The 22,925-nt window shown below is 43.6% G+C and overlaps 1 protein-coding gene and 1 non-coding gene across 5 annotated transcripts; both read left to right on the top strand.

Annotated features, from left to right (window-relative positions):
* The first annotated feature begins 5 nt into the window (after nucleotides 1–5).
* ep400 (E1A binding protein p400) lies at nucleotides 6–22,718 on the top strand. 4 transcript variants are annotated; one of them, XM_085909121.1, is made up of 53 exons: nucleotides 6–226; nucleotides 921–2,277; nucleotides 2,358–2,465; nucleotides 2,554–2,635; nucleotides 2,883–3,002; nucleotides 4,518–4,912; nucleotides 5,005–5,304; nucleotides 5,702–5,887; nucleotides 5,954–6,094; nucleotides 6,197–6,275; nucleotides 6,361–6,392; nucleotides 6,469–6,526; nucleotides 6,637–6,720; nucleotides 7,202–7,312; nucleotides 7,656–7,846; nucleotides 7,925–8,102; nucleotides 8,187–8,323; nucleotides 8,402–8,571; nucleotides 8,714–8,888; nucleotides 8,985–9,121; nucleotides 9,421–9,607; nucleotides 9,897–10,066; nucleotides 10,154–10,335; nucleotides 10,984–11,148; nucleotides 11,530–11,682; nucleotides 11,810–11,865; nucleotides 11,965–12,254; nucleotides 12,474–12,676; nucleotides 12,823–12,992; nucleotides 13,398–13,594; nucleotides 13,706–13,817; nucleotides 13,941–14,231; nucleotides 14,335–14,409; nucleotides 14,608–14,742; nucleotides 14,824–14,868; nucleotides 14,965–15,118; nucleotides 15,268–15,500; nucleotides 15,624–15,797; nucleotides 15,886–15,933; nucleotides 16,024–16,160; nucleotides 16,304–16,360; nucleotides 16,448–16,526; nucleotides 17,336–17,503; nucleotides 17,598–17,643; nucleotides 17,725–17,831; nucleotides 17,910–18,114; nucleotides 18,825–18,952; nucleotides 19,063–19,293; nucleotides 19,463–19,637; nucleotides 19,710–19,849; nucleotides 20,468–20,629; nucleotides 20,696–20,773; nucleotides 21,733–22,718. In XM_085909121.1, the coding sequence occupies exons 2-53, from the start codon at nucleotides 952–954 to the stop codon at nucleotides 22,021–22,023; spliced, it is 9,054 nt and encodes a 3,017-aa protein (XP_085765247.1). In that variant the 5' UTR covers nucleotides 6–226; nucleotides 921–951; the 3' UTR covers nucleotides 22,024–22,718. The 4 variants fall into 4 exon arrangements, with proteins under 4 accessions (XP_085765247.1, XP_085765248.1, XP_085765245.1 ...); XM_085909122.1 differs by having other exon boundaries at nucleotides 15,265–15,500; nucleotides 18,831–18,952; XM_085909119.1 differs by having other exon boundaries at nucleotides 15,265–15,500.
* Nucleotides 13,173–13,300, top strand: LOC147057871 (small nucleolar RNA SNORA49). Its single transcript, XR_015065969.1, has one exon. It is a non-coding gene; the product is annotated as a small nucleolar RNA SNORA49 (small nucleolar RNA).
* Nucleotides 22,719–22,925: the final 207 nt, after the last annotated feature.

Genomic DNA, 22,925 nt, shown 5'->3' with positions numbered 1-22,925 from the left:
ACAGCAAATTATTCTCGCCCTCAACTTCCTGTACAACGGAACTACAACCGGGTTAAGCCATAGGTCGCTGTGGTCGCCATGTTGCTCAATGAAATTAGCTTCCAACATTGAATATCCGTTAGCAATATTGTTACATTCATATACGCCGTTTAATACTTGTTACTACATCGATCTTGTTATAAAATGACGTAGGTAATATTAAACGACGAAAGAAGACCCGTAACATGTAAGTAATGTAGCATATACGGTTTAATATATTCTTCGTAAATGTTGGCCTTCTAGCAATAACAAGCTAACACTTTTAGCTTTTGCTAGCACGTTTACCGTAGCGAGGGTATTTCTGTGGGCAGAAATAGCATTGTACCAGGTCTGGCTATATATTATGTACAGTGTATGTGTACTACCGTTAAATCTTTACTGTCAGAGTTGGCAAACATGCATGTTTAATAATAGAAGTACATGAAGTGTTCGCCGGGTGGCTAGCGCTAACGTTACGCCCCTGAGCGATTTCGTTATTTTGATAGAAGATCTACCGTAGGACCCTTAACTCTGACATTGTTAGTATTCCGAATCAATATAGTGTCCAGCCTATGGAGACTTATGGACATTTAAATGCATATTGGCCTTTGCAAGTAAAAGAAAAAATATATACATACCTATATACATACATATAACGTTATTTCATGTATCTCCTATGCAAGTTTATTGCAGTTATTAAATTGTGGGGCCTTCAGTTGAAGACGTGCAGCACAGTATTCTGGTTACAACAAAGCTTTCAAGATGTTCTAATATTGAGCACATAATTCCATTTTAAAAGCTAAATTGTCATGAATATAATCTGACATTTACATTGCAACAATATATATAAAAGCCTTCAAATGTAATTTTTATTCATTTTTTTCCCCTACCTTTCTCGACAGATTGAGAGAGCTAGTGTAAGAGTGTCACGCAATGCACCATGGAAGTGGGTCGCAGAATATTCAACGACAACTCCAAAGACCCAAGTCTGTTAGTGCCTCAGAAGTTGAGGATCAGCAGCAGCAAGCAACCATGGCAGCTTCACAGCAACAAACTACTGTTGCTCACCCTCAGTCACCCGTGACCACGTTTTCTTCTGCTGCCAGCCCATCAGCTCCCCAATCTCCCAATTATCAGATAATCATGAGTCGCAGCCCAGTGACTGGTCAGAACATGAACATCACTTTACAAAATGTGGGACAAATGGTGACTGGCAACCAGCAGATCACCCTAACTCCGCTTCCCCTGCAAAACCCGGCGTCCCCCGGCTTCCAGCATACGACACCACAATGGAGGTTTGAGCACGCGCCATCATCCTACATCCAGGTCACGTCGCCTTTACCCCAACCCATGCAGCCGCAAAGTCCCACCCAGCATAGCCCAGTCTCACTGCAAGGCGTCACAAGGCCTGGAGCCCCCTCAGCTGCCCTTGGTGTGTGCGGGCAGAGCCCGACACGGTTTGTTGAGGCAGGTATGGTAGTGCGTCAAATCAGTTTAGGCAGTCCATCGGGAACGGGGCATTTTGTATACCAGGATGGCACAGCGCTGGCCCAGATCACACAGGGGACACCTGGTCCAATTCAACTGTCTTCTCCAGGAGCACCAGGTTCAGTTCGGGAACGCCGTCTTTCTCAGCCTCACTCACAGACCGGAGGCACCATTCACCATCTTGGACCTCAAAGTCCCGTGGCAACCAGTACTGCTCTCTCCACTTTGGGCAGCACTGCACACATTACCACTTCTAACCTACCTCCACAGATCAGCAGCATCATTCAAGGAAAGCTCGCACGCCCTGTGATATTTGATAAGACTACACAGGGAGTAGTTGCCGCGGTTGGATCCTCACCCACGGCATCTTTTACCATCCCTTGCACCATCCCATCCTCCAGCCCCTCCCTCACCAGCCCCTCCCAAGCAAATACCAACAATCCGCTTGCGGCGACCAACACTGCAGTCGGCACTGTTAAAAAACAGGTTCCAAAGAGGTTAGAGGAGATTCCTCCTTCGACTCCAGAGATTGCCCAGCTACGCAAACAGTGCTTAGAGCACCATGCCAAGAAGATGGACAGTTTAAAGGAGGTGTTCAAAGAATACCTCATAGAACTCTTCTTTCTTCAGCATCTTCAAGGAAACATGATGGACTACTTGGCTTTCAAAAAGAAGCCTTGTGTTCCCTTGTATACTTACTTAAGACAGAACGACTTAGATCTAGAAGAGGAGGAGGAAGAGGAGGAACAATCTAAGGTTATCAACGATGAGGTAATGCGTTTTGCAGACTGGAATGCTAACCTTTTCCTTTCCTTGAATAGCGCTCCTTTAAAACTTTTTGCTTCTCTCAGGTAAAAGTTGGCACAGGAAAAGATGGCCAAGCAGTGACGCCTGTTGCCATAGCAACACAGCTTCCTCCCAATGTATCTGCAGCGTTCTCTACCCAGCAGCAATTTCAGGTAATAAATGCAATCCTTATGTGAAACCGTCTGCGATGGATTATGGATAGCCAACAAGGACATCTCCCTTGAATTTCCCGTGGGACAGGGTCACCAAGGGCCAGCTGGCGCGCTTGGCAACCCCGCTGAGATGGATGCCTTCAAGAGGCAACAGGCGATGGTGCAAGCAGGTAGGGCGAGGATCCAAAACTCCTGTCTGTTGCTATTTTCCCCCGTTTGCTTTGGTTTTTGTTCTTTTTCTTTTCTCCCTTTAATGGCTTCTGCTTTTAGATATTTGGCATCCTCTACTAGCGCTCTATGTTGAAGTATTTTCTTCGAGGAAGGCGAGTTGGCCTGTGAGGTCTTCCCAAGGTCATTGCCCTGTGCAGAGTACTTGTGTTCCCCCGTTATGAGGGTATTGTGTGTTTTAAATCCCAGATCAGGCTAAAAGATCCCGGATTGACGTTGGTCGCCATGGGCTGATTTTCCAGCATCCTGGTGTAGCTCCTTTAGGATCGCCTGGCGTGCCACTCCAACAGCTTATGCCAACTGCGCAAGGTAGGGGTGCTACAACGAGGCCCTCCTTTCTTCTCATGCTGCCGGATGATTCCCTTTCTACACATGAAGAAGACTTAAGTATCTGAGCCAAAACAGTCACCTTTGACAAATAAACTTCGGGCAGCATCATTCAGCTGATCCTTCAGATGCTGGATTTCTCAGCAGTCCTTCCTCAGGAAATGCAGGCTTAGTTCTACTACACTCTGAACTCTCAACTCTGTCAGGATGAAATGGGAAGAAGATTTGCCAACTGTGAAGAATAGTCATCACACACTGGGAAGATGCCTTGTCTCTTCATTTTCCTTTTGTCGTGTTCTGGGCCATCCTTTGTCATCCATCTCTTTCTCTTTTTTTTTTTTTATTTTGATTTTTGACTGACTGTCATGTGATGATGTTTTGTTTTTTTATTTTGGTGGGTGGGTTAAACTGCAGTTGGATCAAAGAAAGTGGGAACCCGGTGGGAATGAGCACACTTTCTTGTGGGTTTGCCCTCTGAATGACTCCATTTGATGTCACAATGTCTTTTGGTTTTCCCATTGCCAAGTCTTTCACTCTCCAGTCGTACATGCATCAACAAGGTTTTCGAAGTCATCATTCCGAAACCTTTTCATGTGTCTCATGGTCTCATTGAGTTGATTTCCCTTCATTTTACTTCATGGCATTTTGTTCTGACTTGGCTTCTTTCCCTCAGTCTAAGTAGGAGGGGAATCATATGGAGGACTTGTGTTCAGCGGACAGGTTTTTGCGATTGTGATGGTGTGGGTGTGTCAGGGCCGGGTGTTGGTGGTGAGACGTGCAGGGAGGTAAGGCAGGCGCTGCTTTAGATTGCACAGCTCCGCTCAGGCCCGCTGTCTGCAAAACCCAACGTTTGTCTTTTCGCTCATCTCTGTGCTTTGCTGCTATATGAGGCATTCAGATGCCTTGAGTACTGCTTGAATGACATAGCTTTCATGCATGTGAAACATGCCGTTTTTGTGCATCTGCTTTGTATTTTTTGTTTCCCTTTTCCTTTTGCTGTCTTTTTGTTGGTGTGTAATTTCCCCCATTTTCCTTTACCGTTTGAACATTTTTACTCTTTCAAAACCTCTCTGCATCTATAGTTTTTGACATTCTAAGTACCATATTCAACATGAAATGCAATGTTTTGATTTTGCATTAATCTATGTAATGTTTTGTTTGAGAGACATGTAGATGACCACATTAATTTCATTTCTTCTGTAATCATTTTGCCGTATTAGTTTATCATCAGGAAGTAGTATACTTCTGTTCAATCAAGTTCATCTATTTCATTTGGCACTGTTCTCAGGAGCTCCAATTAAAAACATGAAATTATTATTGAATTCACTATTGGCTGCTATTATTCAGGGAAAGCTAAGCCAAACACCTGTATTCAGTTAAAATCGATATCCTAGCAAGAGCAGACATTTTCAAGTCACTATAAGGAAATACAAACATCTTTGTTTCTTTTTACATCACTCTCTTGTTTGTTCTATAATTTGTTTTTAATGTGTCTAGGCGGGATGCCGCCTTCACCGCAAGTGGTCCAGATTGCAGGACAGAAGCAGAACCAACAACAATATGACCCATCCAAAGGACCTCCAGTGCAAAATGCAGCTAGCCTACATACGCCACCCCCTCAGCTGCCAGGCAGATTGCCGCAAGGAGCCCTCCCTATGACTGGCCCCCCAGTGACGCTGTCCCAGCAGGCTCAGATTGTGGAGAGCACAGTCCAAGCTGCTGGTCAGCTCCAAGCGCAGGTGAAAGTGCAGACGGGTGGCCCAATCATGGCAGCAGTAAATCCCCACACGCAACTCCAGGCCCAGCTCCAACAGCAGATGCAGTCAGGTCTGCATATCCAGTTGCCTCCCCAGCAGCAGCAAAACCAGACAATGCTACCCTCAGGGCAAGCGGTCAGTCCGCCCGAAGACATGCATATGCAGTTTGCACTTGCGTTCGCTTTTGAATCATGATGCAATCTTGAGATTTGTTTCCTTCCCCGTAGACGGTGACTCTTGGTCGTCCTGGTGCAGAGTCAGCTCAACCCATTCAAAGGAATATGACCAACTCAATATCGCTCTCCTCCATGTCGTCTACTCCCGTTCCTACTTCTAATTGTGTTCCCACCACTCAACCAACAAGTCCTCTGCGCCCTCCTGCTACCAATACAAACCCAAGCACCCAGTCCAAACTGGCAGGAACCAATGGGTTTTCCGGCATCAAAACGAGCGGCTTTGGTCAAAGCACGACCATGCAGTCATCGCAGGAGGCTTCTCAAGATAAACAAGTGGAGCAAGCTAAACTGGTAGGTTTCACAATAGCATCCGCAAGTACACTGGAATGAGCACCATAACTGAGAGGAAAAAAGTGGAAGCAAAGCCATTTAGTTACTTTTAATAGCATTTGGTTAAGCTGTAAATCTTCATTAAAAAGTACATTAAAGCCTGCAACAGATTAAAGACATTTCTAGTCATGTGATGTATTCTGTTGTATTGTTATTTTGTTGTACCTTACGTAAAGTGCTTTGTTACAACAACAGCTGTTGTCAAAGTGCTGTATAAATAGAGATGTGTTGTATTGTCATTGGAGAAAGATTTTTTTTGTTTTTTTTGTTTCGACTGTAGTTGAATGAACTTTTTAAATTATTACTTTCAAGTCTTAAATGATCATGACTTGGTTTTTTTTCCTCTCCTCATCCTTAGGAGAATCAAGTGCACCAACGCATCTCTGAACTAAGAAAGGATGGCCAGTGGTCAGCCAGTAGGCTTCCCAAAGTTGTGGAGGCCTCTCGTCCAAAGTCCCATTGGGACTACCTCTTGGAGGAGATGCAGTGGATGGCCGCTGACTTTGTCCAGGAGAGGAGATGGAAAGAGGCTGCTGCAAAGAAGGTATGAGAGTCTCTAGATTTCAGAATTTGAAATAGAAAGTCAAAATATCTTTTCATTCTGTTTCAGATGGCACGCACATGTGCACGTTACCATCAAGAGCAAAGGAAAAGTAAAGAGAGGTCAAATAAAGAAAGGGAACTTCATCTTCGCCACATTGCCGGCACAATTGCCAGAGAAGTGGAATTCTTCTGGTCCAACATTGAGCAGGTATGCTTCCTGAAATGTAATGATCAATCATCACTCACAATTACAGTCCTACCAATTTATCAGATCCCATTGAAAATTTTTTAATGCGTCACTTTTTGTCAGGTTGTGGAAATTAAACTTCACTTTGAAATTAATGAAAAGAGGATTAGAGCGCTTAGTTTACAGAAAGCATCAATCAAAGGTACGGCTTATTCAGTTCATTATTTTATTTTTTTATACTCAAGAAAGCATAATAAACATACAAACTGAAATTGTTCTTGTACCAGGTCACTCTGTTGGAGAGACAACTGATAAAGAGGTATGTTCGCTGTTTGAACACAAATATGATCGTATAAAAATCCCATTTTACATCTTGTTTATATTTTTGTTTTTAGGAGCGACACTGTGTGTATAGAAAAAGAAAGTCTAATTCACCTTTGAGTGTTGAAGCGGGTATGTTTTAAACAATCAAGTTGTATTTTTATTTTGAATTGAAATAACGTGGTGTGAAGGGCAAATTCCTAATGTAAAATTCCTGAATATCTTTTTTGTGTGTGTTCTAGATGAAGAGAGCACAATAGAGGAACAAGAAGTTACGGAGGGAGAAGCCGATTACAAAACAGAATTGGTTGAGCTTGCCAAAGATGGTAATTACTCTCTATGCCTCTCTGTCCAGTGTGAATTTAGCCAATGTGTACAATATATGTTCGTGTTAATGTAAGTGCACCATACAAACCACCCACAATATGAGTCAGTATTCGTGTACCATCAAAATTATTTGAAGCCTACTCAGTTTTATGTTGAGAATACTTTAAATGTGATGTTTTTTTCTGTCGTAACTTGTCCCAAAAACATCCCTTTATGGAGGAGAGCTACAAATCACTCTCAGCCGCTCCACTTAAATTCACATCAATACACTATCGTACAACAATAGAAACAACAATTTGTATAACGATTTATTTTAGGAGGCGCCAGAATGCATTTTTGGCATCCATTCACATCAATAAAGTTGATTTGAGTTAAGAGCATGGTCATGGCAATTAAACTTGTGAGTCAGGGTGCTATTGTATATCAAAATTCTATACTTGACAGTATTTCTTACTTGAATACTTTTTTGTAATTTTTTAGCTGAGTTGCCCCTGGATGCTTTGAGGAAGCAATATGCCGGTGCATATGCTGACAGCTTTGAGTGGCCTCAGCCAAGTCCGTCAAGTAATCAGGATGATGAAGAGACTGAAGGTGCCAGTGTGCTCTGAAAAAAATGTTATGTTTGTGTGGTTTTATTTGTTCTTTTACACATTTGGACCGAAAAAAAGGGGGAAAAAACACAATGGTCACTGAAATAACTTAGAATCTGGCGAGTGGAAAGTCAAAACTTATGAGAAAATGTCTTGGATCGATGAGATTTTTTTATTTTTTTATCCAGGCATTGTAGTCTTCTTTCTGTTTCTATTCTGCCTGCAGTTCCCAGGTATTTCATTGGCAATTGTGAATTATTATTTCCTTAACAGAAGATACCGCCATTTTTTGCAGATGTATTTATTTGTCCTTCCTTCCTAAATTATTGCTCTGTGATTTTCAGCAATAACGTGTCCTGCTAGGAGTCCACCTGAGGCAGTTCTCATAGACTCTCTGCTTATTGTGGACCAGTTTCGTAGTCCCGACAAGACCTCTTCTTGCAATTCTGAAGGGAAACCTGCAAGGGACATATCTGAGGTGGCTGCTGCAACCGAGCTTCTTCTGCCGAAGGGTACCCTCAAGTCCACTTCCTCGGTAAGTTAACCCATAGACAGGTTGAACGGATCATTTCACATATTTTTGGTTGATGTTGTCATTGTTTTATTTTACTAGACTCTGACTCCGGCACCATTTTTACTACACGGCGCACTGCGAGAATATCAGCAAATTGGTGTTGACTGGCTGGTAAACCTATACAAGAAGCACCTAAATGGTATCCTCGCTGATGAAACAGGCCTTGGCAAAACTGTTCAAACCGTCGCTTACATGGCTCACTTAGCTGGCCAAGAGGGTATGCTTCTATTGCTGTTATTTGCATGGTTTCTGGAAATGTATCATATCTAATGTAATAAATGTTGTTCCTTTTCTCCTATAGGTATTTGGGGTCCCCACCTCATTGTGGTTAGGTCTTGCAAATTGCTCAACTGGGAAGTGGAGTTTAAGCGCTGGTGTCCTGGCCTTAAAATCCTCTTGTATTTGGGAACGGAGAGAGACCGTAAATCACAGAGAACGGTAGGTGTTTTTGTGGTAATGAAAATTATATTATCACTTTATCAAGAAACGTATCATCTGTGCTGATCTGATCTCCAGTGGTGGCGTGAAGAAAACAGCTTCCATGTATGTGTAACATCCTACAAGCTGTTGATGAAGGACCGCAACCATTTTCTGAGGCAAAAGTGGAGACACCTGGTTCTGGATGAGGTGCAACTCATCAAAAATATGACTGAAAAACATTGGGAAACCATATTTGCCCTTCAAAGGTGAGCAGCACTATTTTTCTTGCCATTTTGAGTTTGTGACATTCTTTCACAATCACTTGAATCTGTTAACTGATGTGATAATGTACAGTGTCACAAGTACTTTCCCCCCCCCCCCCCCCTTTTTCTCTCGTGAATTGTACAGTGTGCAGCGGATCCTCCTCATCAATACCCCACTACAGAATACTCTAAAGGAGCTATGGACTATGATCCATTTCCTCATGCCAGGAATAACAAGGCCCTACTCTGACTTCCCTGTTAAGGCAGGCACTGATCAGAATCAGGACTACTGTCACAAACTTGTCATTCGTCTGCACAGGGTTGGTATACTAAATACTAACAATAGCTTTGGAGTTTAACTCTTCTACATACTGTGCTGAATTTGTTGTGCATTACCAACTTAATCTTACCTTTAGATGATTCAGCCTTTCATTCTGAGGCGCTCCAAACGGGAAGTGGAAAAGCAGTTGCCTAAAAAGTATGAGCACATCCTGAAGTGTCGCCTCTCTGGCAGACAGAAGAGCCTGTATGAGGATATCCTTACTCAACCTGGGTGAGATTTTTTGCTTGTTCAACCTCAAGGAAATAACACGTATGATTCACATTTTGTGACCGTTTTCACCTCTGTAATAGCATTTATTGAAAAAAGCAGTCAACTTGGAACATCGCAGAGGACCAATTTGTGTTGTGTTTTTAACAAAGTCAAATTGGAACAGTTCTTAATTGTAGTACTGATGCACTTTTGATTTTGACTACTTACATTTTACAGCATAAATTCCCTCTATCGCCTTTCAATTTGACTATAGACTTAGGCATATAAATTAACGTATTCATTGATGGCTTTGGTTTTAGATCCCAGGAGGCTCTGAAGACTGGCCATTTTGTCAGCGTGCTTCAAGTCTTGATGCAGTTGCAGCGTGTGTGCAACCACCCGGATTTGGTTGTACCTCGAGAGACAAGCAGCTCCTTCTTCTGTACTCCTCTGCAATATAATTGCCCATCACTCATACTGGAAGCAATGCAGGATGACTCCAACAAAGTATACACTTTTTATCTGTACTCAGATTCTCAGATTCTGTCTTTTTTCTACAATAGTTAGGCAGATTAAAGACCTGTTCAACCTATGGATTTATTCATCTGTACCTCACCTATATTCTTTTGACATATCATTTTTCAGATACTGTTAATCCTCAGTACCAAAATTGCTACACTATGATAGTCGTAGCATCGTAGTTCTTTTTACCATTCTTTATTTTTACATTGCAGTATTTTATGATATTGATATGTGACAATATCATTGTCTCTTGTCCTTGACTTTATCATTTTAGGATACAGCCCTGTCCCTGTTTGATTTGATCAGCAATGAGAATCAGCTGACTCGGTACCAGATTGAAGAAGTAATGCCCAAACTAAAGGTCACACAACAGCTCATAGAGGAGATCTACAGTGGTCCCGAACCACCGCCACATCCCAAGCCTTGTCCAATAAAACCAATGAGGTTTGAAAGAGAACTTTTTTTTTTTTTAATCAACTGAGTATTACAAGATTTTTGACATTGTGATGTTGTAATGTTTTACCTAATTAGATTGTTCCAGCCAGTGCAATATGGGACAAAGCCAGAAGGGCGGCTAGTTGCCATTACAAGTGCAGTAGGACAAAATCCTCAAACAAGCTCTTCTGCTACAACCAATTCTGTTTCCTCATCCAACTCAGCCCAGGCAAGAGGAAAGTCCCCAGTCACCACTGCGGCTACTACAGCAACTCAAGGTAAGAAATCAACTCGTTTTATCGGATTTAGCTAAATATGCACTAGAAAAGTAGAGCAGTTATGCTTTTTAATTTTGATTTCTTCCACTTTCAATTCCTCTGATCAAAAACTATCCATCCATCCATCCATTTTCTATACCACTTGTCGCCACGGGGGTCGCGGGCGTGCTGGAGCCTATCCCATCAGTCATCCGGCAGTAGGCGGGGGACACCCTGAACCGGTTGCCAGCCGATCGCAGGGCACACAAAGACGAACAACCATCCGCACTCGCACTCACACCTAGGGGCAACATGGAGTGCTCAATTGGCCTACCAAGCATGTTTTTGGGGAAACCGGTGTGCTCGGAGAAACCCACGCGGGCACGGGGAGAACATGCAAACAACACACAGGGAGGGTCGGAGGTGGAATCAAACCTGCACCCTCCTAACTTTGAGGCGGACATGCTAACCAGTGCGACACCGAGCCGCCCCTGATCAAAAACGATTAAAAAAAAAAAAAAAAAAGAGATTCGACTAACTACACAACTTTAAAAAAAAAAAAAATCCCTGCACTCTTTAATCATCAACCCACCTTTTGTTCCGCTCAGTATTTCTGAAGTTTATGTTGCTATATTTTGTTTCTTTTTATATTATTCCTTCTCAATAAAGGAGGGGATGCAGTGAAAATTGCTCAGCTGGCCAACATAGCTGGAAGTCAGAATCGTATCTCCCAGCCAGAGACTCCTGTCACGCTGCAATTTCAGGGCAACAAATTCACGTTGTCCCCCAGTCAACTTCGCCAGCTCACCACTGGACAGCCCTTGCAGCTCCAAGGTACATAAGTTGTTAATATGACATATGGCCAGGTTTCATCATTAAACTTGTGATTTGTGCTGTCGTCATGTTTTTGTTTAAAAAATTGTGTGCTATGATGCATTCATATATTAACAGTGTAGCAACTTGAGCTAAAAAAAATAATTGGTTGCTATGATGCATTCATGCATTGTATTAACAGTGTATGTAGCAACTTGAGCTCAATCATCACAAACTGTTGTTCCTAGTACCGCTCAGCCATTGTCCTAAAAAGATCATTTAACTGATTGCACCAGCATCAGATCAGCCTGAACATATTGGCACCGCTTCCCTCGACAGTCATAACAAACCTTTTTTGTCATGTCTTTAAATCAGCACCCATTGTCATTGCTTGATTTTTAGGAAACATTCTACAAATTGTGTCAGCTCCTGGGCAGCAAATCATCAGGCCCCAGGGTTCTATGGTTATGCAAACAATGGCACAAGCTGTCCCTAACTCCAATGCTTCAGCTTCACCCAGTGCACCTCATCCAGCTCTACCAACAGTCCAGCAAGGTGACTCATCCATTACCATTCCATATCATACGTTTTGTCTTTCGAAGCCGATTTTATCCCAACGGTTAGCAATAGAATGCGACTTGCAAGGATGTGTCCTTCAGCTCATACAGTATATTTGGAATAGGTGTAACAACAAATGCCACAGCAACGTCTAACAGGCTCACGACTCCTTCTTCACAGGTATGTACATTAATTCAGAGACAGCTCGAAAAACTATGGGCCAGTTGTAATGCGTTGTACTGAATCTAAAAAATGTGCGGCCTTGTCATTTTCCTTTAGGAGTCTTCCGAAGAAAAGACCCGGCAGGCTAAGCAGCGGTTGAGCCTTCTCTTTGAAGCAAACGAGCGACGCTGCAGCCGCCGAGTTCTATATGGGTCAGACTTGTTGCAGGCGTGCACTGTGAGCTCAGAGCCTGGCCACTCTGCGCTGACTGCAGGAGGATGGATGTGGGTGGGCCGGGAGAGTTGCGTCAGGGCCCAGAACACCTTTGTGGCAACCACCTCTGCACTGCAGTCTGCTCTGCTGTCTCTTGAGAATCGAATGCAAGCCACCAACAGCCTTGGCAAAGGGTGCTTACATTTTTTATCACGTTGTTGAAGCTTGAGTGCCTAAGAAAACGGAATTGTATATTACAAGGGGGGGCATTAATTTATCTATGGCTTGTAGTATAAAATAAACTGTTAAATGTGATCATAATTGAAATTCTACATAGATTAAAATGTGCAATCATGCATTTACCTGTCATAATGATCCAAGGCTAAAAAAAACCTCTCCTTTTCACCATGTAGGCTGCTATGTGTGGTGCCTCCAGCTGTTGCGCCACCGCCTCAGTTATATGCAGCCAATCCTCCCACCCCTTATACCATAAAACAAAGGTTATTCCACAGTCACCTGCAGGAATCCTTTGCTTCCCATGCTTGTGACATACACCACTTGGTGGCCAGGCATCACTTTTGTTCTCCGGATCATCAGCTAATGCAGATGGATTCAGGTTAGTTAGTTTCTCTTCCCACCTGTTGCGTATCTACACTGATATTGTTCAGTTTTCATTTTTTTTCCCCCCCAAAGTGCATGTCGTGCAGAGGGTGAAAGGCAAACCTAAGAAGGATATTAACTGTGTATGTTTTCCATCCAAAGGCAAACTAGAAGCCCTGGCCATTCTGCTGCAGAAGCTTAGGTCAGACAATCGCCGTGTCCTCATCTTCACTCAGATGATGAAGATGCTTGATATCCTGGAGGCATTCCTCGATTATAGGCAGCTCACTTATGTGCGTGTGGATGAAAGCTACACTCCAGATGAACGACAGGTACAAAAAAAAAAAAGGTTGTTGTGTTGGGCAATACATCTCATGTAGCACTTTTTTTTTTTTAATGTAATTGAGACATAGCTGTTTCTTTCTAGAATTTGAAACCTCCTGACACAATACAATAGTGTAAAAGCAAATCGCATACGGTCACAGACTGTAATGGAATGTTAGAGGTTGTTGCCTCCCCGTCTAACACCAGAACCTCCCAGTGACAGTGCAGAGTTCTGGCTCAAGGGGATATATTATTGTGCACGATTCCCTCCCTGCTGGATTCTGTTCCTCACGGGGCCAAAATTGTTGCACACATCAATATAGCTATAACCCCCGACCGTTGTTGGTGCTGCTGCTGTGTTGTTGTTTGAAAGATTCCCCCCCACACACACTCACATGCTGTTCTCCTTGCAGGAGACCATAAGGACCTTCAACAGGAACAGGCCAATTTTCTGCAGCATCCTGACAAACCACTGCTGCTCTTCAGTCGGAACTATGCTTGATGCAGATGCCATCATTTTCTACGACACAGACCTAAATCCTAGCATGGATGCTCGCACCCAGGAATGGTGTGACAAACTTGGGCGCGCTAAAGATATCCACATTTACAGGTAATGTATTTTGTGCAAACTCACCAGTTCTTGTTTTATACATATTTGTTTATGTCCACTACCTCAACAATTTGGGAGTTTGTCAAGACATTCCCATGTTTGTTTGCTCAGATTGGAGAGTGGGAACTCGATCGAGGAGAAACTATTAAAGAATGGAACCAAGGACCTAATCAGAGAGGTGGCTGCACAGGGCACTGATTATACTCTGGCTTTCCTCACACAAGTAAGATCAGTTCATCCTTATTTTGTCCCTCACTCTCAGAAGAGCTGTTTTTGCCAGTTTATTACAAAATACATACCTATTAGATTACTTATGGTAAATGACTCTTTTCTGGCCTAATTCTAGCGGACAATCCAGGATTTGTTTGAGGTGGAGGCAGGCTCAGGGGAAAAGGTGGAGGAGTTTGTTGTCCTTCACCAGGAGCCATCAGCCTTCGAGACCATCTCTCCAAAAGTAGCTAGACCCTACATCCAAGCTCTCCATAGTATTAACTTGGAGGATTCACCAGAAGCAGACGGTGTGAAAGTAGAGGATGCACAGATAACAGGCAAGCATTCTGAACTGGCTGACGAGTCAGAGTGCCAGACTAAAGAAGAGCCTGTTGAGATGGATCAGTTGAATGCAGTTATGGAACAGGTAGGTACCTTCCTTGATTGTATTTTGTCACTGAACAAATAGAGAGAAGCAGTTTTAATATTATTTCGATCATGAATTTCTGTTTCTGCGTTATTTCAAACAGCTCACTCCAATTGAAAGATATGCTCTGAACTACCTGGAGTACCTTCATATCAGTGACGATGAAACTGCTCTCAAGGTAACACAATTTGATGCTCATGTGGTATACGTATGAAATATGGTCTAATCGTTGTATCTGAGCTGGCGTTTCAAATCGTAACAAAATTGAACCGGCATTCAAATGAATGCAAACGTGACTGCTTTTGACTCTTCAACTCTCCAGATGGGCAATACAGTCCTAGTGTTTTGAGTAACTCATTCGTGACATTCTGCTCAGGAGCGATTGGCGTGTTCTAAGAGGGGCTGGGAGCTGCAGCAACTGCAGAAACTGAAAGAGGAGGAGGAGGACCGAGAGCTGATGGAGGGAGGCGAAGAGCTTTTCACCTACACAAGAGAAGACGCTTACAATATGGTGACTGGTCTTTAAATCTTGCTTTTCACAACCGGTTATCTGCTATGTTTCACAGTATTGTCAAACCTTTATTTTCATTAGGAGTATGTCTTTACTGCTGAGGATGGACATACAGAAATCATGCCGGTAAGAGATGTCTTTTGTGTGTGTTTGGGCATATTCCCTACCCTGAGTTTCTCTTTGTCAGTTGTAAAACAATGTGTTTTTTCGTTGGTAACATAGGTTTGGACTCCACCGACACCACCACAGGATGACAATGATATTTACATAGACTCTGTTATGTGTCTGATGTATGACACCACGCCCATTCCTGAGGCCAAGTTACCTCCAATCTATGTCCGCAAGGAGCACAAGAGACTGAAACTGGACCCCTCAGGTACAGGACGCTCTAATCATGTTACTCTCACTGTCTTTATTCTACACTTCTTAGTTCAAACCAATTTGCCCAAATATTTCCTGCACCATTTTGGTGCCTTCTTTCCCCACTAATTTTCCTAGTGAAAATATTTTTTTTTCTTTCAGCAGCAGCTAGGAAGAAGAAAAAGGGCCATGGGGAAACTGTAATTCCACCACGCTCCCTTTTCGAAAAGGCCAGCATGCTGAAGGTTCGCCGAGAAGGGAAAGACCAGAAAAAGAACTTTTCTCTCAAGCAGCAGGCACCCTTCGCCAAGCCTCTGCCTTCACTGGTTAAACCCACCATGGAGGCTGGTCAGGACAACCCAGAGTGGCTCATCAGTGAAGACTGGGCTCTACTTCAGGTACTCAGCCCACTAGTCTCTTTCTTGGGGAGATGTATCTTACAAGCGTCCCTTGACTGCATCTAGGTGAAACACAGACATTTTATTGCTTATTTTGACTCTGAGACTAATTGTTTATTACAGGCTGTGAAACAACTACTCGAGTTGCCCCTGAACCTGACTATCGTGTCTCCTGCACACACACCCAACTGGGATCTGGTGAGTGATGTGGTGAACTCCTGCAGCCGCATCTACCGCTCTCCTAAGCAGTGTCGTAGCCGCTACGAGAACGTCATCATTCCCAGAGAAGAGGGCAAGGTAGTCCAACATCTCAGTGCATCACTGTTTAACTGAATATTGAAACAACCATTTGTCATATTTTAACCAATATCTGTAATATTTTCAGTTGATGTTTGAGGCTAACCCTAAGAAGAAAACAAAGAGCATCTACAAGGTGCGATATTCTCTTTTATTTATTTTTTAAAATTCTTCAACCATTAGATTCACTAAACTTTTCTTATTCCGTGCTTGTCTTTTCACTCAGTCTAAGAATAGTCGTCCTCTAAGGACCTGCCAGATCTACACGCAAGATGACAACGCCACTCAAATTCAGCTCTATAACAGCCGCTTTGAGCTCATGAAAATTATAGCGAGCAAAAGGAGCCCACCTATCAAGCCCTTGTGAGTACAGCATCAGGCAAAATGAACTTAAGCAATGAAATATTACCATAAATACTTCGAGAGGAACGAGTTTTATTTCATTTTTTTTTTTGGTAAGTGTCCATTTCAAACTCTGAATGTGTTTAAATCCATTCCTCTTACAGGCTTGGCATGAATCCATTCCAGAAGAATCCCAAACACGCCTCTGTTTTGGCAGAAAGGTAGCCTTTCTGTTGTGATTTTCTTGTAGCATGCTGTATGAATCAAAAAATACAGCGTAAAACCTAACAACCATTCCTTTTATGCAGTGGGATAAGCTACGACAAGCCCCTCCCCCCCATTCAGGTGGCATCTCAACGTGCCGAAAGGATCGCCAAAGAGAAAAAGGTAATTGCCAGGATTACAGAGGAGTTGGAGAGAATTTCCATGACTGATACACTATTGCTAAAATCCATACAAAGAAGTATTGAAAGTGTTGCCAACAAATTTCATTGTAGTGAGATTATCACGTCAGCTACTGGCTGTGTCGCACGATTATGACTTCAGTGGCCTGTTCTGTTGCTTTGTATTGCAAAGCATCTGAGGCTATATGATCCAAAGCCTGCTCTTATGACATAGTTGCGTCTCTAAACCTGTAAATATGCTGGCTCATGATTGCATCCTAATTAACTAACCACAAAGTGGTGACACTTTCATAGCGCAATGTTTATAGAGGCACGTATGGCTAAAGTGGTATGGCTGCACTGTATCCAGTAGACATAAAAGGAAATGCAGTGTACCTATTTTTGTTTCTTGCTATGCGTTTTTTATCAATTTAATGTCTTGTGCAGAAGTTTTGGATTCATATCTATAATAGTATCTAGCCTTTCAGTTTTTTTTCTGAGTTTGCGTGAAGATAGGTGGTTCAGAAAATGTATTGATCCAGGGATGAGCGAGTACCGATACCAGCTTAAGCTACACCATACAGTGCCCAAAGCGCTTTACAAAACCCCAAGGCAAATAAAATCTGACATTGAGTAAATCCTCCTCAAGTTGGCAGTTTGGCACATCAGTCATCTGCGTCAAAAAGAAAGGTCACATTTTTTGTCACTGTGTTAAATGAAATTTACAGTATCTAAGTCCCTCAGGTATCAGTAGTCGGTATTGATGAGTGAGTACTCATAGTGAATCAATATGTACTGTATGTGTACTCGAAGGCCCTGGCGGAGCAACAGAAGGCTCAGCAGCTAGCGCAGCAACAGACTGGAGCTCCCCAAGGCCAGACGACACCGAGCCAGACCTCTGCAGCTGCCCAAGTTCAGACTCAGATCTCTCAGGCTGCCACTGCAGCTGGAGCTGTTGCGGTTCCTAATGCAGCTGTTCTGGTGAGAACCAGTCCATAAATCCTCCTTTACAATTGGCCCCTTTAGTGGGGTCCAAAATGTGCAGCTGCCGATACATGCCTGTCATATCTTTCAGGCTGGAGCCATCAAAAACGCCGCAGCTGGAACCACCATCCAGGCTGGTGTGTAGTAGATATACGGTTCACATAAAGGACATTTGCCTTTGCCATAGTTGAATACGCGCTCTTGGTTTGGTCTTGCAGCCGCTGTTGGGGGTAATGTGATTGTGAACACGGTTGCTGGAGTACCTCCGAGTCCCTTCCAAGCCAACAAACGCCTGGCATCTCCAGTCATACCAGGCACCCTTTCTGTGAGTCATGACGATGACACAAATGTCACACTGTAGAAAAAGATGTCCTTATGGAAGCTGTGTCTGTTGTTCTACTAGCCCGCCGGTCCTGCCGCTGGAGCGCAGGTAGTCCACGGCCAGCAGAGAACAGTTACAGCGGCTGCAGCCCCTGCCGAAGTGGTTGCCATAGCTACTGGGCAGGGCGTTCGAGCAGTTACCCCGGTAACCGCATCGACTGTCGTTTCAACCACTCTGAGCCCAGTCCAAGCACAGACACGCCCACTTGTCACTCAAGTAACACAAGGTAATGAACTGGTTTCAGTGTCCGTTTTTTTTTTTCATTTTACCCTTCCAGTATTGCTGGCCCATTAAGTAAGCAGTTTGTTATTGAGTTCTTGCTGACTTGTACTGCTTGCACTGACATGCCTGCAAACTCAGAGGAGTTGTTTTACAAAAGCTTAGCCAGTGTTGCAGACCCTCTTAATAAGTGCGCACTCAGTAAAAGGCAACATGAGGGAAATGTTTTTCACAATGTGTTTCTTCTTTATGACAAGAGAAATCGAGCTGAAGAAATAAAAAAACAGAAAAATGGTGACTATTAATATTACAAAAGAAGGTATAAATCTACGTATTGAACCTTATTGACTGAGGGTATGTGCTTCTGAACTGCAAATATTTTGTGGGTGTTGCCTTGCCTCGCCAGCATAACCCATGAGAAAATGACACAAAAGAGCTGGAGGTCTTTGATGACAGACTGTTGTGCAGTTTGATGGCTCATTTCATGATAAATTCTTAAATACCATACTGCATTTTAAAGGGTTGTGTTTACACACACTACATGTCTCAACAGAAAGGGCATGGTTCTTCCAAATGGAACAATTATCTTCATTATCTGGGGAACAAATAAATATGTGGGAAAAAAATATACATATGTATATGTTGAACATTGGCCCAGCTCTCCCTTCCAGTAGTCCATACTCTTTCACTGATTTGAATGTGCTGTACTCTGCCAAGCTACAGGGATGCAGCTTGCCCAAGCAAAGGCCTTCACCCCGGCTCACCTGCAGATGATTCGTCAACAGCAACTTCAGCAACAGCAGCAGGCTGCCTCTCCTCAGATCAAAGCCGTAAGCAAACCCCAGGTAAACAATACCAACATTTTTTGTTTTGGTTTTACCAAAAACTAAAGCTGAGTTTTCTTACATTTCAAGTCGAGGAGTTGTCATTGAATGCCAAGGATTTGTGTTGACAGGAATTATTAAAGATGCACAAACATAAGTTGCAGCTGCAGCAACAGCAACAGGTTGCAGCAGCAGTGGCGGCGGCCGCAGCTCAGGGCCAGCATGCTGCAGGAGCCCAGCAGGCCCAGGTGCAGCCCACACAGGCAGCTCAAGCCAATCCTCAGCTAGCAACGGTCACGGCACCAAGACCCGGTTCTGTTTTGACAGGCACCACAGTGACCAATCTACAGGTGGCCAGACTGGTAAATGTGTCTTATTCTCAATAGTTTGTGTGATATATTGAGGAATTTGGCATATATGAAACATTTGTCCTACGATAGATGTTTTAAATGGTTTATTTTTTCATGCATTTATGGACAATGTGCACATTCATTTATCGTTCTTCAACATGCTTTCTGTTTTCCGTTGCAGACCCGAGTACCCACCCAGGGTCAGATTCAGGCCCAGACTGGCCAGACGGCCCAGATGACCCTCACCAAGCCTCCCGTGGTCTCCGTGCCTGCCGTGGTATCATCTGCCGGTGTCACCACTCTGCCGGTCACTGTAGCTGGCATCAGCGTGGCGATTGGCCAGGCCCAGAAAACGGGTATGTTACCAAAATGCCTCAAGGAGCCTTAGCCTGTCATGCTTCTAAATATAACTTTCTCTTCTTGATCAGGTGGTCCTGTGCTGACGCCGTCCTTCCCGCAGATGCAGGTGCAACAGCTGCTTCAGATGAAGAAGCAGCAACAGGCAGCCGTTCAGGCGGCCCAGCAGAAGGCGGGACAGCCACAAGGACAGGCAACAGTGCAACAGAAGGTAACCAGGGTCTGCATTAACTAAGTTTGGAAAGCTTCACGGATGTTTTTTTACCCCTTAGTGAGGTAAATTGTCAACCCACCCCATATCCCAGGCACAGGAGGATGACAAGCAGGTGATTGTGGTCACATTTAGTAAACTGCCGATACTTGCCAGAAATCCCGGCAGCGACCTCAGTGTCATTGTTGGCCTCTAGTTCTGGCTAATGTCACAGTTGTGCCGTATTTTTTCTATTTGACAACGATGACTATCTTCATTGTGTCGCATGGTAATTACGGCCAAAGAAGTTCTTTTGTACCCTCTCGACTGATACCTTTGAACACAGAGATTCCTCTAATGCAGAACTTTGCAGTGGTAATGCTGAACATCTCACAAAAAGCCTAGAACGTTGTAATTTGGGGTTTAACAAAGGATTTTTAATTTGGAGGGGGCAGCGCATAAGCTTCATTCCCAGATATGAGCGCACACTTCTATGATCACTCTCTCTCTAAAAATAAATAAATTCCCTCCCAAATGAGTTTAAATAATGTATTTTATATCACCGAAAGCCAGCATTTGAGCAGGGGGGTAGCCATTTCATATCCATCCTAAACATTTTGTTATGCCATTCCTCATTAGATTGGCACACAGCAGGTTACGGTGCAGGCTGCCCAGCCCAACCAGCAGCAGCAGAAGGTGACCTACACGACCACCACGCAACTTCAACCCGGGATCAAGCCCCAGTTCTTTACCACATCCATCGCTCAGACGCAGAAAGCTACGGGACCTCAGCAAATCCAGGTACTGTACTTCAGTGTGATCAACTTTTGTGGTTTTCCTTGTTTGACTGTTATTCATTTTGAACAGGTCGCAAAGCTCCCACAAATAGTGCAGCAGCAGCCCACCGTGGCTAACATTCAGCAAATTGTGTCTTCTTCACAGCAGGTAGGATCTTCATTCAGCATTGTGAGCGAGCGAGGGAGGGAGCGAGGGAGGGAGGGAGGGAGGGAGGGAGGGAGGGAGGGAGGGAGCGAGCGAGCGAGCGAGCGAAAATAGGGATGGAGGGAGTCATTCAGTCACTTGAGTTAGTATAGTTGAGTTTCAAACCATACAAGGCATGTGTCCTGGATTGAAGCAAATAATACGAAAATAAATAGTAAAAGGTGATACCGCTCCTTACGAATGCCTACACTTAAGAACTTTTTGAGATACGAACTGGAGCCTCACAATTTTTGTGCATCTACCTATGAACTAATTTTCGACTTCCAAACCAACGCACCAGCCACCACTCCCCTCTGCCTTGTCCCATTTGCTCTCTCAATTCCCTGTTCGTCTCGGCACGTTAGCAGTATAAAAACTGTGTAGTCGAGCATGTCTCCTACTAAACTAAGACTATCGATATTAAACTCGAAATCATAAAGGAGCATTGCAAATGCATGCATATCATCAAGCTCGCGAAGGAGTATGGCCGGTGTTGTGCCAAAGTAGTGCACACGCATTGAGTGAAAGGCGGAAGCCGTAGCCTTGCGGCAGTACCAGCTTGTTTTCAATAAAACCATGAAAAGCACACTTTTGTGTTTGGCCATTTCCATCTTTAGAAGCTAGCAAAGAATAAAGTGACATTAAGTTTTTTTTTGTTAAAGAGCTTTGAAAATCCCAAAATGAAACTTGTTTTGGTTTTCTGTGTGTTTTACACAGAATAAGAGGGCAAAAAGTGCGACATACGGATAGTCCGGCACGCATTATTTGCTTTTACATTGATTCCTATGGGAAACGTCGCTTCTACTTACAAATGTTTCTACTTCCAAACCCGATCGCAGAACCAATTAAGTTCATGAGTAGAAGTACCACTTTAATGTGTGTCTTCGCTACTATTTGGTTGTGTTTCCCTTCATCCAAATCAGATCCAAACGCAGCCTCAAACCGTGACGCTGACCACATCAGCGCCAGCCCAGGTGCAGATGATTCCGGCCGGCACCACTACAGCTCAGGTCGTTCAGCAGAAGCTGATCCAGCAGCAGGTGGTCACCGCGGCCGCCTCACCGCAGATTCAGACGCCGCCCCCCCACAGCCCTGCCCAGCAAGACTCTTCTGCTTCGCAGCCCGTTCAATCCCAGCAGCCTGCCAAAGGTCAAGCTCGCCAGGGTGGCATAAGGGCCAAACCGCCTGGCAAGCCCAGCGGGGGGAGCAGTTAGGGGGCGGGGGGGGGGAGTGAATTCAATCGAAGTTTTTCCCCGCAGTGCACCCTGTTTGCACTAACATGTTCTTTTGCAGCCCACCACCAATAACAACTGTACATACAGAATCCTGTCGGTCAGCATTATATTCTCCAATGTTGAAATCCTATTTTGTCAAGACGTCCACCGTGGTGGGTTTCTGACTTTGTTCATTTATTGTATTTCTAAATGTTTAAATACAAAAAGAAAAGTACACCTACTAAAAAAAATGAACCCTCATGTCTCTAACACAACACAGTCGTTGTCTGGCCTCCAGCCTGACCGAGAGAACCTGTTGGACATCTGAGGCGTTTTGATATGGAGCTGTCAAACGTGTATTACTAAATAGTCCCTTGCATGTCAACAAATTCCTTTGTCGTGTTTAGATACTGAAAGGAGAGTAGTGCACGTTCCTTCAGTTATTTGGTTGTTTTTTTATTCCAACAAAATACACTGTAAACATGTACGTTAGTACTTTTGGGTTTCATCATAAATCCTTTTTTTTTTTATTGATGTCAGAAAATGTAAATATCAGTGAGAAAAAAAACATTTGTACTTGTAAAGTAGTTGTGTTTTCATTTTTTTTCAACCTAATTGTAATAAAGTGCTTTGTTTTTTTACACAGACATCTTTTTTTTTTTTTAAATTGGTTTTCCATTAAACCCATTCTAAGTGCCAGGAAGTCTTGTGAGTTTTTCACGGCAGCTGTAGCCATGAGATCAGAATCAGACTCATCTATGTTCAGAAACCAAAAATATTGTTTTCTCCGGTTGGAGTATGGTTGTTTTGGGCCACACAGGTTCCAGATAGTGCTGTATTACTGAACACTGACAGCTGTGAAAATGATGCAGTGAGTCATCAGGCAAAAATCTAGTGACCCC

Source organism: Syngnathus leptorhynchus, chromosome 4 (assembly GCF_054491065.1).
Source record: "Syngnathus leptorhynchus isolate UIUO chromosome 4, UIUO_Slep, whole genome shotgun sequence".
Taxonomy (NCBI): Eukaryota; Metazoa; Chordata; class Actinopteri; order Syngnathiformes; family Syngnathidae; genus Syngnathus; species Syngnathus leptorhynchus.
The sequence above is the reverse complement of the archived record's forward strand: the minus strand, read 5'-3'. Positions and strand labels throughout refer to the sequence as shown.

Excerpts from the sequence above, each read along its gene's own strand:
- ep400 (XM_085909119.1), top strand. The coding sequence starts at position 952 with ATGCACCATGGAAGTGGGTCGCAGAATATTCAACGACAACTCCAAAGA. Across the intron at positions 7,313-7,655 it reads GGATGATGAAGAGACTGAAG|CAATAACGTGTCCTGCTAGG; the intron begins GTGCCAGTGTGC and ends TGTGATTTTCAG. Across the intron at positions 15,798-15,885 it reads TTCCCAGAGAAGAGGGCAAG|TTGATGTTTGAGGCTAACCC; the intron begins GTAGTCCAACAT and ends TAATATTTTCAG.